The sequence below is a fragment of the Centrocercus urophasianus genome, unplaced genomic scaffold, assembly GCF_019232065.1.
Source record: "Centrocercus urophasianus isolate 14NV4802_14NV808 unplaced genomic scaffold, USGS_Curo_1.0 seq_16, whole genome shotgun sequence".
Lineage (NCBI taxonomy): Eukaryota > Metazoa > Chordata > Aves > Galliformes > Phasianidae > Centrocercus > Centrocercus urophasianus.
Genome location: NW_024884711.1, coordinates 29,654,892 through 29,673,408, shown reverse-complemented (window position 1 = coordinate 29,673,408; position 18,517 = coordinate 29,654,892). Strand labels below are relative to the sequence as shown.

Genomic DNA, 18,517 nt, shown 5'->3' with positions numbered 1-18,517 from the left:
ATTAAGAACCATGTCCTGAGAACTGCTTTTAGAGACCTTCTGCTGTTTAAAAAAAAATTATCTGGGACAAGTTTTCCACTGTGTAGTAGTTTCAGTAGCAATAGTTTGTTTGACTAAAATGTCTGGACAAAAAGTTTGCAAAGGATGCAGTCAATAACAGAAAAATGTACTTTCACATATTTGCATTAACCAGAATCCATACACAGAAGAAAACTCAGGTAGTGCTTACTTAGAGACTTAAGCTTATTCTGAGTAATAAATGCTGACACCCCTCCCTTCCTTCTCCTCCTCCATTTTCCCCTTTTATTTGTTTTCCTCCTCTGAAAAGCCTTAACAGAGATGCTCAGAATATAAATGAATAAAGTTGTATATATCCCAGCAGTAAATATAACGGGTAATGCAGAAAAGTCCATGAAAAAAATAATAGGTTTTGGACAGTACGTAACAAAGAAAGCAACAAAATTTGAGGAAAGAGAAGATAAATGGAATAGCAGCATTCAAAAAAAAAAGCCTCCATTCTCTAAGTTCAGTTTGTCACAGTGTGCACTGAGAAACGTGGCAGGCAATTAAAGAAGACTTTGCCACGTGCGGACATGTGAGTATGATTACAGATCTTGCACAGATCCAACACTTCTTAGTGTCTGAATACAATACTTAAAAAATAATAAAGTGTGATGCATTTATCTAAATGTATTGAATCATCTTAAAGAGTTACTCAGTAATGTACTTTGAATCCTTGTATTTCAGATTTTCATTTTTCTGTGAAACAGTATGAACAGTACACACTGAGAATATTAGGTGCACAGGAACTTTTAAAATGAAAATGGAAAACAGTAAGAAACCATTTTCTGGAGATGTTGCAGTCACGCCACCAAGATTCACATGACGTACACAAATTTACAGGCAGTGTTTATAAATTAAAATAACTGTTAGAATAAAAGACTCTGTAAGGAAACATTTAAACAAATGAAATATTCTGAAGTACTTTCAAATTAAGAACCAGTGGGAATGTGGGTGAAGCCACTGTTTCAGAGACCTGGATAGAAATTTCTTTCTGAGTTGTTCAACAACATTTCAACTGAGTCTCTGGGAGGAGTTTATACGACCCTTTTTCTGTTTGGATCAGTCATGCTGGTGCTTTATAAAGTGATAAAAGTAAGAATCTCAGATAATATCAATGTTTCACCACACCTTCTAAAGATTTATATTTATATTTTTAATGTGGCAATTTTTAATTATTAAAAAATTAGAAAACCAGATGGAATTACAAAACAGCAACAGGTTACTTAATCAACTTTTGCCTACTGGGATAAATAGATCATACCACAGGATATATCAAAGCAGACACTGATGAGACACTATACATTCCATTAGTATGCAGGAGTTTTCCTCTTCAGATATCAGTTCTTATCAGATATAAGCACATGGCCCATCAATCTTATTAAATAAACCCAACAACTCATTATGTTATAATCCATAGCATATAACATCATGGCAAAAATTAAAAGAAGTACACTAGATCTCCCCACATATCTGTGAAATCTGCCACCAAATTATTGGAGGTAAACAAAGAATGAAAAATAATTGCTGTTATTTTAATAAGGACTATGAAATTTAAGTTAGTTTGCAAATATTAATAAACCTCCTTTACCTGTGCAAGAGAGCCTTAGAACAAAAGTAATCAAATACTGAAATTTGTCGTGCTTGTTAAACAATGTTAGAAATATTCGTTAAGCTCTATTGCATGACATGAACTACATACATGGATAAAACAAGAAAACTAAGAGTGAATCAAAGTGCAAGCCTGTAAACTCATAATAAAATAAACATTCTTTACTTGTATGAAATAACTCCTGAACTTATTGCATTACTTTGTAGATTTTTGTAAAACTTTTCAGTATAATTTCCCAGGATGTGCTCTGAAATAAGAATGATTTCAAACAGGTTGCCAATACGCTTCAAAAGGAAGCTATACAATTGCTTTATTTGGCCAATCAATCATAGCTGATGAATTTCAAGATCCCTAAAATAAACTGATCGTAAATATTGCACATCAACTAAGTGTCTAAATGATGTGCAGTGATATCTTTAATGAGTGCCACCAAATAAATGTGTATGTGCATACATTTGGTTATTGCTATCAGAATTATCAGCCTACAATTTAATCTGGCCTACCAGAAGCCCACACAAATGGAAAAGAATACTTGCTGTGGATTTTTCACCAAGCTTCTAGAGAATGTTTGTTAGTACCTTCAGATTAATACCAGTTAGGTTTTGAACAGTTTCAGTCTCATGCTAGATGATGTAAAACAGATGAAAAAAATGTGTTATGCAAAATATAAGAATACAGAAAAAAAGAGTATTATTTACCGAATAGCATCAAGTAATCAAATTTATACCATACAAGCATCAACAGAAAATGTAAATGTACTAATAAGGTAGTATCAACCACTTTTTTTAGCTACTTGAGATTCAAAACTGCTAATCTTGTGTATGTTGCTTTAAAATGCATCAAGTATCTCTGTTTATGCACTATTTAAAAATTTGATAGTCAATGACTACAATGAAATGTATGTATAATACCTGAATTTAATATTTTAATACCTCAGGCCCACCCAGATTATCAAAGCATTTAGATTCTACTGCAAGGAAGATCTGGGTCTCATTATATACTAATCCCTTTCATGAAAGGAGTAGCTGGTTTTGATGTTGGGAATTTATTGTGTTGTCTTTCCTTATACATGGAAGGAAAGGGTCGACATTAAAGAAAGAGTGGTTTCAATAGGCTGAAAGGTTATGGTATTGTGACTACATGAACCACTTTCCCCAAACAACATAAAGATATTCTAACATTAAGGATTATGTTACAACTCAGTGGAAATATGCAGTAATGCAATCCGTTTCCTTTGTCTGAATGACAAAAATGCAGTCTTAACAGTCACAAGAGCCTGCCTTGTGTTAGCTATTAAAAAAAAATATATTTATATATATATTTATGCAACTACTATGTGCATTAAACAAAATCACTTTATGAATCAGCAGGGTTTAATAACACTTTTATCTGAATCTCTGGGAAGGATGCACTGAAGTCTGTGGTGCTTCTTAGGAAAGATTTTGAAATGGCAAAGAATAGAAACCCATTTGTTTAATATCTTCAGATTTTTTTTTTTTTTTTTTTTTATTATGCTGTCTAAGAAATGGTCTATAACATTTCTGTCGGATAAAAAAGATCTATTGCCTTGACTTTAGTCTACCACTCAGAAATGAAAGATTTCTCTTGAAAAGAACCTGGTAATTAATTTTTAATGAACATTGAAACTGAAAATCAGCCCAATTTCATTGTGAACTCCCATGAAATAACAATTTCACCACTGTAAAATTCTCTGTTGCCTTCATTTCTTATCAGTTTGTATATCATGAATTGTTTGAAAGGATATTGATGAGCAACGTACAAGAAACATTGTACTACTCCTGGAAAGCATATATATTGTGGTTTACTTACTCAGGTGGGTAGGCTATTTTAGCATTGAAAAGTGAGTGTACTTCCACATCTGTTTGTAGAAATATTGGAAAATTCTTTTATTTTTCTTTTTCACTTGCACTGAGATAATTTTCTCAATCACCTGTAAACACTGATCAGTGTTCTTTGCACTGAAAGTGTACAGATTTGTCACTCAGTCTTTGACATACCAGAGAAGAACACTTGAACGACAGGGTAATCCCCTTGTGCACCAAAGCTTTATTATATTTTTGATTACTGTGCACCACCATACTAAAGCCAATAATGTGGCACTTGTGCCATAGTTCTGATACCATAAGTGTCCACTGACAAGTGTTCTGCATGAACCACTGTGTCTCAGTCCACTAACAAAGGCTACTGTGCAATGGTAATCTGGTATCTTAGATAGTTTTTCTTCCTGAACAAAGCTTATCCAAAATCTTCTTACTATCAGCAGCTTAGGGCTCCTTTTCTTTATAGAGATGCAAAGTAAATGTCTTACACCTGTAGACCAGTACTGGTGTTCTGTCTTAAAAATTTTAGCACTGCTCTGATACAATGAAGCCTTCTTTTTCTCCGACTGGTTCCACTTCAGCATATGCAGGATGTCCAGATCCTCTTCTGAATTTCATTGCTGGCCATCTGCTCGGACGCCGCTTTAACAGCAACAAGAAAAAAAGAAGTTTTCAGAATATAAAGGGTACAACAATAAGTTAAAGTTTAAAAACTTTAATGATGAGCTGCACAGTCACCATTAGATGATAGGAGAAACACGCCCATTGCTCTTCCTGCCTAATAAAGAACTGAGATTTGCTCCATGGGAGATATGCTCCATGGGAGGCTGTGTTTCTGAGTCCACCAAAACCATACTATTTTTAATTATTTATATCACATTCTTTAATTCAAGACTGACTAAATAGTGAATTTTTATTCCAAATGATATAATTCATGAATACAGTAGGCTATGAGCTCAAACACAACAGGTTCCATCTAACCACCAGAAAGAACATATTTCCTGTGTGGGTGACAGAGCACTGACACAGGCTGCTCAGAGAAGTTGAAGAGTCTCCCCTTTTGGAGATATTCAGAAGCTGTCCAGATAGTCCTGGGTAGGCTGCTCTGGATGACTGTCCTTGAACAGGGACAGGTGGCACCAGATGGCCTCCAGAGATCCCTTCCAAACTATCATTCTGTCATTTTGTGATTCTAATTGAGTAGTTTACTTTGATGGTTCAAATGAAATCAGCCTTTTCATTTAAATTCTTTCTACCTTTGAATGCAAGGGTCTTAAGAGTTCAAAACCAATTTTCATTAGTGTCTGTGGTGATGGCTTTAAAAATAGCTAAGGGACTGAGAAAATACATTTCTAGAGCAGATAAAACAGTTCCAGATTGTGACGGCTATAGGAAGGGAAAGTGCTTTACACAACTTGGATTTTTCAAAGTGACTAACATCTGGGAAGATGCAGATTTGAGATGACCATGTTGAAATTCTGCCAGAGAGAACAGTTTTCAGGACAGTAGGCCACAACTCTTTCATAATGTTAGCTAACACAAAACACTCACCTAAAACGGTTATTCCTCATTGAAAATTTCCTACTACTAACTATGCTAACACATTTTTCTCTATTCTGACTACTGTTACAATCTGCTTGGAGGGAAGGCTGGAAGGTGTAGTAAGGTACGTAGAAACATTGCAGGAGAATAAGAGGAGAAACAAGGATGGTAAATTACATCCTATATTTTCATTGCTACCTCAAAATCAAAATATTCTTACTTCACTTTCTAATTCTAAAAAATAATATTTTATCTGATTTACTGTCCCTTTAATACTGCATTTTGATTGACTTCTAAACAGTGAGGATATATCATGCTGCTGAATGTCTGTACTGGGGGCCACAAAGCAGGCACAGCTATGACAGTATGCCAGAACTCACGGTGCTGTTGGGCAGCAGTCCTTACAGAAATCTTGGAGCACAGAGTTTTTCTTGGTGATCACTGTTAAGAAGATATAGTATGAAAGCAACTGGTTTATTTTTCTCCTGTTCCACAATCTGGTTGACGTTGAGTCATCCAGAGCTAAATTCTGTTTGGCAGGTAATTTAAAACGGCAGGCCTTTCAATGCAACACCTTTCTAAAAAGTAGGAAGGTAGAATCTTGTTTTCTTTAATGGATGTCTTTTCCTAACAAGCAAACTTAGTCTATTCAAAGTTTGGAGACTTTTTTTCTACCTAAGCTTGATTCAAATTGGCTTCAAAATTAAGAAGGATTGTTTGGTTATTGCTAAATAAAGGGGTCAGATTCTATTTTCAGACTCACAGAAGTAAATCAAGAGTAATTCAACTAAATGCATCTGACTTATTCCAGATTTACACCAGTATAAATGAGAATTTGACTGGAGAGTACTCTAAAGAAGAAAATGAAAATCAATGGAAAACTAGTAGGGAAGAATAATTAGAAACAGTCTCAAATGGCAGCATATAAAAATGAGCTGAGTCTTAATCTCTTAAGATGCTGATTTTAAAATGAATTCCTGATTAATTTCTACTTTCTTGCTACGCTCTTACAATCCGATTTTACCATTTTCTACTAATCTTTTTTTTCCCATTTGCCTTTCTACATGATGAAATGTGGTTAGTAGATAGATGTGTATCAGTTCTGTTGATACAATGGGATACAACATAAATAGCAGCTAATAAAGAAATCAACATATTTGAAGGTCATCTCCAAACATTTGTTGCAGTTTTATGTGGTTTCTCTTCATGCTCACTCTTATCATGGTGAGATTTTCCATTCCTACTGAAAGTCTGTTTAATTTCAACTCCTGTGGATGTGAGTGTTTTAAGTGGTTACCGATCTTAAAGCAATGACAAGTTAACAATTCATTGACTTGTCTATTGACCTCACAAAAGTCTTTAGTGACATTACAATTTTAATTGATAAAACCAAAAGCAATTTGATGCCAAGGGATAAATAGGTCCTTGAGTTACTGAAGTAGCTCAGGAAGAGCTTAATGCATTCTTGATTTTCTCTGCAAAGCAAAGTAATAAGTGGACTAAAAAACCAAAACAAATAAAAAAACTCCATGACCTAAAAAAAACCCTAATGAAACAATAAATGAAAGAAAACAGGAAGAACAAAAGCTGTGTACTTAAACTAATTCCTTATTTTTTTCATCCAATTTAACAGGAAAAAATACGCTTCATTCTCTGGAATTAGAAAATTAGAAGTCAGAGGAAATCCTCCAAGCTGCCGCTGAAGAGCTGTAATTCCTGCTTCCTTTCAGTGTGCAATGAAGCAGGAAAACGGAAATAGGATTTTTCTCATAGCTTCCACGAGTTCACTTTTTTAAGCAAGTGAGCTAGAGGAAAGCAGTTGTGACTAAGACATGTGTGCCTCAGTTTGCATAAGACTAATTTATTATATACATTAAATAAAACCCTTAGATTCTACTGAAAACGATAAGAGAAAATGAAAAAAATAGTCAATTGAAATTACCTTTCACACTGAAACTGAAATTTACCTTTCACATTTCTTACATTACACCTATCTACACTACTGTTGGTGGCTGCAAAGTCAATATGACTTCCTATGGCAATTATTAAAGCTAGAAAAAGCACCTTCATGTAAATATTGGTGTAGGGGTAGAATGGACAGTCTCACTTCTGAGAGAAAAACTAAAGTGATTACACCTCAAAATACTAAAAGGTTGAAGCAGGAGTATCTTCACACTGTTGTTTCATTGAAAGATCTCCAAGTTCATTCTCATGGTTGATCAGATTCTTCTTTTGATATCCTTTAACATGAGGGAAGATTGAGCCCTATAGAGCTGCTATTGTCCATTAAACAACACGATTTCATTAATAGGTGATTAAAAAAAACAATGAAAATTTTATGAGATTTAAAAATCTATATTAGAAAATAATACAATTAACTGAGTACACATAAGCAAGAGAGGAAGTCTACTTTGTACCTACCATAGGCAAATAGAGAGTAAACAACTTACTAGATCAATACAGGACAGATATTGTCCAATACAGCTTTATCGGATTACTATATTTGAAAATTGATGACCCTCTTCTTCCTAAGGAACTGAGAGGTTTTGGTGCTAACATTATATACTATCTCTAACGTTTCTTATAGTTAAGCAACACTTTTCACTGGAGATAGTAATTCTTTAAAAGCAATTGCAATAATATGTTTTGTTAGCTGCAGTAATTATTAACTGTTACCCTTCATTTAATACAGCTGCATAAAAGAGAATTTTCTGTCAGCAAAAGACAGAAAAACTTAATATGTATTACATCTTTGAAATTCTTACATCTTATCCCATATTTTTTTCATGCCACCCTCATCCTAATTTTCATTCCATAAATAAAAAGGAACAAGCACAATTTTATACAGATCTGAAATGTCAGGAGAATGATAAAGAGAAAACATTGTTAAAAATCTGCCCTTTTGTCATGTCTCCACCCTTGTCACACACACACACATGCTGCAAATCTTCTATAAGATCATTAAAAGTTCTGTTATGTGTAAAGTAACCAGATAAGAAAGATAAAGGTTGTTAGCATGTGGATCAACTCTTCGTTCTCATCCATCAGTAAACTTGAACTGTCAGTTTCATCAAAATACAGACATATTTTCTCCAAACGTAGCTTATGCAAGTACAAATACTTGACAGTGTGAGAAGTAAACTTAATTTTCCACTTACCAATACAAAAGCTGAAGTTATTGAGTAGAATCAGCATAGAATCAGTTAGGCTGGAAAAGACACTAACATTATCTAGTTCCTCTAATGCCCACTAACCATGTTCCTCGCTGCCACATGGACGTGTTTCTTGAACACATCCAGGGACAGGGACTCCACCACTTTCCTGGGCTGCCTGTGCCAATGCATTATCATTCTTTTCCAAGAAGGAATTTTTCTTAATATCCAACCTGAACCACCCCTGGCATAACTTAGGGCAATCACCTCTTGAGTAGTTTTTAGGCTGAATGCTTTGATCCAACTTTGTCTTCGCTATTGATTATTTTCCTGTATTTCAAATCTTTTATATTTTCAGGACTATTTCACTGCTTCTTCTGAAGGTTACATCTTACTTATACATTGATGTCCAATTCTTTACTTAATTCAAATGTATAAATGTATCAAAGTCTATTTAAAAGACTGCCATAAACACATCCTTAAGTCTGGAAGTGTGTAAATACAGAGCTATCTAAATACTGGATTAATTGTTAGAACTCTGGACAAAGTGCAAAGACTATGAATTAAGAAAAAGGAGAAAAATATAGTAAAGTCTATTACTAATGTGTTAACCTGATGTCATCAAACTCTATTAGCACTCATCTGCTGTTAATCTACCTGGCTATTCAAGCCTTTTATACTCTCAAGACAAGGAAAGCATGTTTAAATTTATGTGAAATAATGTTTAAGTAGCTACTATTTATACGCCAGTCTTTAGTCTCTACTACAAACATCTACTTTCCTTGGCAAACTGCAGTCAGAAATGGAAGGTGCTTCAAAAACTGTATCTGAAACTGTATATCTAGAAATAAGATCAATTGCCTGAAACCACATTAATTTAACATTTTGAAGAAACTGTTCTGACAAAGTAGATTGCTTTAGACGGTAAGATTCAGTAGTATCATTTACTAACTTAATTTTTTTTTTTTCTTTTTGATAGAACTGCTTGTTTAAACTATCTCTCTGTGATTTAAAATGCTTCTCAGTATAACAATGTTTCTGCAGTCTTAGGATCATCTAAGTAGCAGGCTGCTGATGGAAAAGAAACAGAATGCCTTCTTCCTCCCCACCTTTGACTTTTATTGTCAGTGTTGGCTATTTATTTTAGTACTTCTCCCCTGTTGCTGACTTAGGTTTCCCCTGCTGGTTCCTGCTGAGCTGGATAAGCTTTGGAAAAAATAACTTTGCTATCAGTACAAGGCAATGGCAGTGAGATCAATGGCAATATCCCAAATGACACAAAGCTACATGACTTTGAATGAAGAGAAAAAATGATTCTTCTTATCTTTTTTTTAATAATCATTCTCATGAAATTAAATTCAGCTCTAAATTCTGGACAAAACTGAATTGATGACCGTGTCAAGACTTATTCAAACTAAAAGTACAATCCTAGTGAAATGCATACATATAATAAAAACAATGGGCCACATCCCAAAAGAAATCAGTAGAGCTGTGTGAGGTTCACCACCTATCTAAGGGAACTGAGAAGCTGAATCTTTGTAAAATTCTTTCTTTCCTTCCTTCATTCCTTCTATTCCTTCTCTCCCTCTCTCTCTCTCTCTCTTTCTTTCTTTCTTTCTTTTTTTTTTTTTTTTCCCCTCCTTTCATTTATTTGAAGAGATAGATTGTGTTTGTGACTTTAATGTAGAAACCAGTAAATGGTGCATGGAGAACAGGGCTGGCTATTAAACAATGGCTGTTGTATGTGAAGTGCTGCTATGAGTAGAGATGAACAGCAGTGAGCCAGAAATGCCCATAAAATCTCTGAGCTCTGAAACACCCAGGTCAGTCTCAGGCTTTTTTTTTTTGGACTATTTCCTCCACTATTACTCTATTTTTTTTTCTCTAAGCAGGGAAGGTAAGAACAGAAGGTCAAAATCCGAAGAAAATCTGGTGTAAGATCTGAGTGCTGGTGAATGTTTCCAGGCACAGCAAAATAATCCTCTATGCAGCTTTAATGTTAGAAAAATGCCTAACAGTGCTTTCCCAGACAACTTCAGGTATAGCTCAGGATTTGGGAACCATCCTCAAAAATATACTAATAGTTAGTCACATTAACCATGAGGCTGATGGGTAAATGACATGAATTCAGAATGTTGGTTGGTCTTCATGCTAAAAAAACAGTCACAGGCTCATTTAGTTTTCTATTGGAGACACAATTCAACTACATCAGGAACAGTTGAGGTGCATCCCTCAGGCACTGATCATGCACTGTTAGCTGCTGAAAATCTGCAGCTGCTCATTCCTTCCTCTCCTCTCTGCAAGGTCACCCCTCACCCAGCTCCATAGCTGTCTGTGTGGCCATTTGAAAAAAACACATTTGTGAAATCATGCAGCCTGAACATCCACAGTGATGTTAAACAACTAAGAGACATATGTATGCACATGCATGTGTGAGCCTGTGAGGGTACGTAAGCAGCTGAATTATTACAAAAAACCTCTGAAAAATCTTCAAGGAGGGTGGGAACATGAAAGCAAAGGCAGTTAGTTGCATTTAAAATAGGATTTTGGTCAAAATTCATTCATACCCCCACAGCTTCAGAGTCTACACATCTGGAATGGTATTTCCTTTTATGCTGAATATAAGAGAAAGGCTTTTTGCCTGAGGTGAAGATGGTCCCAACTTGTATTGTTAGTTCAGACTCCTTAAAACTCACTAGTTGCAGAGAACTACCACTGAGAATTTTATTCTTTTGCTGAGCCTTGCATATGCACGTTTGGCAACAATATCTCTGTCTAGTTCGGATAAGATACTTGCAACATCTGACACCTTGCACTCATACTGGGAAAAATTCTACAGAATTCTCAGCTATGGCCACATCATGTTGCCTCTGTCCTTCAAACAGAGCTAAGTTTCAAACATTAAAAGGACTTTGGATCAAAATACAAATAAGAAAGGTGAGAAAAATAGAAAAAGTGTGCATATAAAAACTTATGTCAGGAGTGGCAACCCTTTTGTCCACAGAAAAATGAGTGCAGACAGACAAAAGGAATCTTAGTATAAGAGTTTGCCTTACGCTTTGCCTTCTGATTTGATAACGTTTTCTGGATTTTAATTGCAAAAAATGCAAAATCAATAAAAAATCTAAAAGGAAAAAGACAAATGAAGAAAAAAAAGGGAAGAAGTAAAAGCTAAAAAAGAATCTAAAGCTGCTACCTGGTGTGCAACTTGGACAAAATTAGAAGAAATCCATCTGACAGCTGGCAATGACTTTACCTCTGTTTACATTCAGCTTTTAGAAATAGTCTGCATTCACTTGAACTTTGACTGGAACTCCCTTGCTTAAAAATTTGATAATTCCTTCTGTCTCTATGTTGCCAGAGAAGATTCCAACTTAAAGAATGAAAACCTCTTATTTTATTATGTTGAAGGATACGGTGGTATGGTAGTCGAGGTTGAATCTTCCCACCAGTATTCCATTATGTTTTGCTGCCCTGTAACAGATGGCAGCAGAGGGGCGTTCTGACAAAATGGCACCTGACATGGAAGTGCAGATGAAGCAAGGGTGTGTGATTGAATTCCTCCATGGAGAACGAATTGCACCTGTTGACATTCATCAGCACTTAGTAAACATTTATGCAGACCAAACAGTGGATGTGAGCACAGTGAAATGGTGGATGGTGCATTTCAGCAGAGGCAACAGAAATGTGGAAAACATGTTCCAGATGGCCATGCAGATTTTTAAGACCATGTTATGTAGGCTCTTGTTCATTGGTGGTGAAAATGCACAGCTAGTGGTTATGACTATGTTGAAAAACATTGGTTTTTTTTTTTTTCAGCTAAGAATTTGCTCTATCAAATAACGTTATTACTTTTTACTCTTTCTAGAAAAGTATTCAGCTCTTCAGATTGTATTGTTTTAAAATAGCATACTTTTATGGACAAATTGAATAGTACTGGCACGTGAGACTTTTCTAGCCCTTTTTACAAATAATTATTTCATACCAGTGAGGAATGAATTCAACAGCTGTGAATAAAACCACTAGAGAAAACACTTCCTTCAGACTTTAGGGGTAAAAAAAATAATCATAGAATAATGTTACTCTAAGACAATAGTTTCTTCTGAAATAAATGACCTTTTCCTTGACTTTTGTGTATCACTTAATTAAATCAATTAGTGCATTCAGGATTTCATTCAATGCTACTCAGAGGTGTCACAAGAGGTTGCACTTATCAGTACAAAGTTAAACAGTGCAGTCCATGCACTGGGAAATTTCTGTTAAGAAAAGGGCAAAAATGAGGGGCATCATAACTGGGATTTCGGTTGAACTATAGATAAACCTGAGTAAAACGGTTACTGAATATTGGGTGATAACTGGAGAGAACACAAGAGAGAAACAGACTAAAAGCATATGATATGGGATTAATTCATTATACTTTTCCTTATTGAGTAATCACTCATGACTATAAACCAAATTAACTCAATATTCTTCAAACAGCCCTTAAGCCAAAACCCAACAGAATATAACTGAAGATGATGTTACCTACAGAATCTTGGCAACATAATAGAATCTTTGGTAAAAAAAAATATTTTTCTATTAGTAATTACACTAATGAATGGACACTATGTTTAATGCCAACTTAATATTGGGTAGGGATTACTCTATCAATAATTTAGTTATAAATTATTTCTTTAACATTAAACACAAATGGTGCAGGTTCTTTATTTGACTAAGCTTTATTCAAAGCAGTGATGAGAGATAAAATGATTCATATCTTCATTTGTCTAGAAGACTTGATGCAGGACTACCGAACACTAATAACTTTTAGACAACTGTGTGTTTTCACTTCTTCCTGTATTCATTCTTTATTTTTTTTTCTCATTTTTTCAAAAATAGAAGAGTTAAGTATACTTTTCTTTTTTTTTCAAGAAGGCTACTTTACTTGCTAAAAGCCACTTTAGTTTTGACTTCAGAGATTGACTAATATCATCTCAAGACTAAACTTAGTGGAATGGGTTTTATTCTATGGATGCTGTTCCCCAGTGGTTAAAGGTTACATTGAGCCTAGAATACAGATTAATAATTCATTTTGACTTCTGTCACTATCACTGTATCTCAGCAACATATATGTTATAATACAGTTTTAAAGATGAATCATCCTGTTCATGTTCACATCTGAGGTCAAATCATGCTACTGTCACTAAAAATGAATGTCTCTATCTTTCCATATCTTTCTCATCCAGTCTTTTTCACAAGCAATCCCTAGATATGTTGCTATGATTTTCAGTGTTTCTGGAACTTCACATTAAAAAGTGTCCGAACTCTAAAAAGTAAGGACGTACTGCAGGTGAGTAGGTGAGTATTATGATCAACCATTGCCTTCATTCATGTTTAGCAAATCCATATTTATAAGGTAGAGGAACAGTGTTGGAAAAAAAAAAAAAAAAAAAAAAAGTAAATATAAGCATTCACAGAGTGACTTTTTTTTTTAAGAAAAGAATTGCTATGGAAAATTTTATTTTCTCGTACTGTCATGTACAGAAGAATTGAGTTGAAAGTGTCAGAATCTGCAATTCAGATGTCTGCACCTAAGGTAGCTATCTATCTTTGAGGGAGAAAAATAGTAATTTGCCTAATTATTAAGGAAATGTCTCAAATACGTCAGATGAATCATAGTCTGTTTCTTTCTATACTAACAAAAAGAGCAAAAGGAGATTATATTAGATTTAGATGTTAAAATCATGTGAAGAGTCCTTCCCATACTCTGATGTAAAGTGTTTAAAAAATGTCTACAAATGAATGTACAGAATATATATATATGTCTGCTAACAGACTTTCAAATACATACACAAGTTCAGTCAACACTTTCTGACAATGAAATGAATACATTTTAATCCTTTTCCAAATGAAAATAATAGAAAATCTCTATGTTCCAAAAGCAAATGTCAGTGTACATGGAAGCTAATGAAAAATATACTGAGGAAAAGGAAATATATGAGAGGTGATACCTGAGACGTATCTTTTGTGAATGACCTATTTTAAAACAGAACAAGTGAAAGCAATAACACTTACAGAAGAAGCAAAGTGACATACTAAGTATGAAATAGCAGTGTCTGCTAGGTAGGCAGATCCATTTCTTCAAATCTTATACTAGGAATTGAAGAACATTTTCTAGATTTAGTTAAGAAAAAAAATCTATTCTGAAGACTCCAAATAATGACACAGTGTTACTTTTGTCTTACCTCTATGAAGAAGAGACTGGCTGCTGATGTTGGATGTTGGTACATATAGACAGTCACGAGGATGGCTGCAGCCACAATGAGGACCAGGACTAAAATGCCGATGATTAAACCAGCATGAAGTGTTCCACCTTTTTTCTCTGCAGCGCTGTCATCTGTGGAAGCTGCATGAATGACACACTTATTAGTGCAATAACTTATGTCTTATCCATTCCATTTCATATCTGGTAACTGAACATTTGCTTTTTCATTATTACGTCTTGCTTTCCAGATCCCATTTTGGAAAAAGATGCTAGGTGTTCTTTCCCATACAACTGAACAATCCTATAATCTTAATGAACAGACATTTCCAAACATTTTACTATTTTTGATTCAATAAACAAAATTAATATAGTTTCATTTGAACATAATCTGGACATTCAGAAGTTCCTAATTACCTTCATAATGAATTTTGCTTTGATTTTCTCATAAAATCATTGCAATTGCCCTACAGACGAGTACCAATTGAATACATTTTGAGTGTTGCATTTTATTCTAGTTTTTAAAGCTTCAAGTTGAGAGATGGCACAAATCTCTATGAGGTCTAGATAATAAACATTCTGAAAGGCCGATTCATTAGCTTAGAGAGGGGTTTTGAACCACCCTGTGCAACTGAATCAAACTGCCAAAACTATTAACAGATGGACGTTAAATGACCCTGCAACATTTTAACCTTGGTCCGAATGGAACATACATCCAAGAATTACAGAAGACCATTCATTTACTAAGCCTGATTCAAAGATATTGTTCATGCTATGCTCCTTCCATGAAAAAAAAGTGCTGCTCTATCACAAAAGCAACTTGTCAACTCTGCCTTCAAATTGGTGACTGTAAATCTTTTAATAGCACTGTAACCTCTGTGAAAAAGTCTCCCAATAAATTAGACAAGATTCACTCATGATTGGATGTGATTTCTACTTTTGGTGCGCTCAAGCCCAAAGATTCCCACTGCTTTGTGCTTTTCTGCCAATCCTAGAATCACCTCCATGATATACTCCATACAGAACTTGTCTCTGATCTCACTTATACGCATTTCTTTTTCAATTCCATTTTTAAATTTCCTCTCACAGTGTTTGCTTGCCAAGCTGACTATAGTGAAAGTGGTTGATTTTCATAGTCATTCTTTTGGTTGTACCACTTCCCTGAACTATTTGTTTGGTTGTATTAGAACGTCGCAGTCTGTGAGGACAGTGGTCATCTACCTTTGATTTGCTCTCAGAAAGCAGCCATTGAATTATGAGTATTGCTTCAAACAATTACAATGCTAATACAATTGGTAACAACCACAACAATACTTGTGCGTGGTCTTTCACTGTTCATAAGATGGTGAGCAAAACACTCCATACTAAGATTAAAGGAGGAAGATAGAAGAAAGGTGATACTGAAAAGATGGCTCTAACTTTCGAACAGCAGAGTTCTTTACTCAGCATTGCCAGTAATAATTTACTAAATAGCTACTCACTTCCAGCTGAGTATAGCTGGTGTATAAAACTCTAGAATTTGTGCACCACAACTATATTTATTACTTGTACATATGTTTCAAATGGCAAAGCAAACACAAGTTAAGCAACTGAAAGACCATCTGGGAAGGCCTGCTTTATTGTACATGCTTTGGGTTGGGTTATTAATTCCCAGTGATGAGAAGCTATTTGTTGTGTGAATCACCCCACAGAGAAGTAACAATTTCCCATAAGGAGCAGGTAATTCCTAGCTTGTCTTTCTCATAATTGGCTGACAACTTCATACTCTTCTACTCAACTCTTCAGTGCCACATTGGTGAATCATAAACTATTGCTTGCACACATTTCCAGGCCAATTTACACAAAATGAATAATTTGTATTGTTACTATGTTATGGTTGAAAGCAGAACATCATATTCTACATATTAAAAAATGCTAGATTTCAGCAAAGATACTGACCACTTTATAAAGGCCATTAAATTAATCTGTTTTGATTTATTATTTTCTCAGTATTTAGCATACAGATTTGCAAGTAAAAATGCTGTCACTTCACAGTAGAACAGGTGACGTTATGCTGCCTAGTCTAGGGTAGAGTACTGCGTGGACATCACTGCAGTGATCAGAATGGCAAACATGAAAACAAATGAAATAGATTCTTAAATAACAACAAGGGTAAGTAACTTGTAATTTCCATAATCGAAATTCAGTTCATTGACCCCAGGGCTATAATACTCATGAGAAATTGATTTCACTGTCTTCGCACAGAGACAATAAACAATGTCGTCAACTTTGAGAACACTCCCTGCTTGGAAATCAACTGACAGCTCTTTTAAAAAGCTACCAAGGGAAATAGCTGAAAAAAAAAAAAAAAAAAAAAAAAAAAAAAAAAGGGCTCAGAAACTTTTTCACGTGCAGAAGTATTTATAAGCTTTTCAAAACACATCTGCTGTTCCAGGCAAGGCTAAACCCATAGGAGGATATTTGTCTTTTGAACATTTTTTCCCCAAAACAGCTTTATCAGGGGAATTTTCCCCAAATTTTCATTTTCCTGTGCTCAGGAAAGTTGTTACATACAATATACTCTATTTACAACTCCTCCCCAAATTCTTTAATGTATAAAACTTTTAAGCAGAAAGAACATGTTAACATCTGCATGGTTACTCTGTTTCTCACTAGGTTCTGAGTAGCAGTACAGAAAGAGTAAGTTTTTTCCCCAAGATACACAATGCAAACATGAAATAACTGCTCTCTTGCTTGAATGCTGTCTAAAAAGAAAGTAAAAACAATAGGAGTGTTTTGATTGTATGGCAAACACACTGGGACTGTCATTTTTGCTTTTGTATTACTGTGTTATGTCTCTAGTTACAGTTGAGTTAGATTATTTTTGGTGCAGTAAAAGCAAAAACCTCAAGAAATTATCACATGTAAATGTCTTGTCCTGTTCCATGGTCACTATGATGCTGACTTTACCATGAACAAAGGTGTGTACAAACTGAGACAGAGCATTTGTAAACATGTTACAGATACTTTCTCACCACTGGTATAGCATAATAACAATTGAGGTCTACAAAAATAATGAAATACAATATGTTCTCTTATTCAAGCCCAAGGTTCACACAAGGTTGCCACTGTAACAGTTTTATATATAAGAAAAAGAACAAGACCTGTGATACATATATATGTCTGCCATGATATGAGATAGAAAAGTAGCAACTTATCAAAGATTTACATCTCTGATTGTGTGAGCAGTGATAAGAAACATCTTTATTGGAAAAAGAAGAAAACTATGTGAAGCTCTATTGCTTTTTCGGATCTTTCTTTTAGACAAAATAATATTGATTCAAGGGCAAATAATGGATGGTAATATAAAAATGAATTTTTTTGCGTAACAGGAATTTGGAAATAAAGTTTCACCATTTTCCTCCATGTTGTCCCTTCTCACTCTTGTATTTTGATCAGAAAGCTAAAAATTCCAATCTAATTGCTTAGATGCACATGCACCTTTAAGGGGCATCATGTAATATCTTATTTGATCCTCCTGACTGACACAGGTACACTAGCAAAGTCAAATATATAGGGTATAAATGTCCTAAGCAGCAGTGATCAGCCTGAAGGAAGTCATTCAGTCCTGTTTTTCCATGAAGAAAACTGAGATCTTCTCCCCTCTTTTTACCAAATGTATGAATTTTCATGGTAAATCCTTGAATTTGTCACAAAGAGATAAAGAACGGACACTGATTTATTACAAGATGAGCATTTGCTGTTATGTCATGTGGTAGAATTGGACAAATTCTAAATGTTCAGCACAAAACATGATTTTTTCTTTTTGCTGTCAGGTCAGATGAATATGAAACTATCACATACATATGTGAATATACATGCAGCCCTATCGGCAGCTTGCCTGGCATGAACTTAGTCTCGTGGTGAAATAGCTTGGATAACTACCAGCCCAGTAAAACATTCCAACAGATGAAATGGTGCCAGACTGGAAAAGCCTGCTGGTTCAAGTATAACCACATCTACAGTACTTACGCACTCTTATGCATAATACTCATGAGTATGCACTACATAGATTAAAAGTTAGAGAAGC

The 18,517-nt window shown here is 34.8% G+C and overlaps 1 protein-coding gene across 1 annotated transcript in view; it reads right to left on the bottom strand.

The window, feature by feature from the left end:
- Positions 1-3,159: 3,159 nt before the first annotated feature.
- The window catches only part of PLXDC2 (plexin domain containing 2), a 225,653-nt gene continuing 210,295 nt past the window's right edge, over positions 3,160-18,517 (bottom strand). Inside the window, exons 13-14 of the mRNA XM_042817552.1 lie at positions 14,432-14,592; positions 3,160-4,155 (exon numbers count right to left, since the gene is read on the bottom strand). Coding sequence (XP_042673486.1) covers positions 4,039-4,155; positions 14,432-14,592 — 278 coding nt within the window. The 3' untranslated portion in view covers positions 3,160-4,038. The remainder of the gene's footprint in view (positions 4,156-14,431; positions 14,593-18,517) is intronic.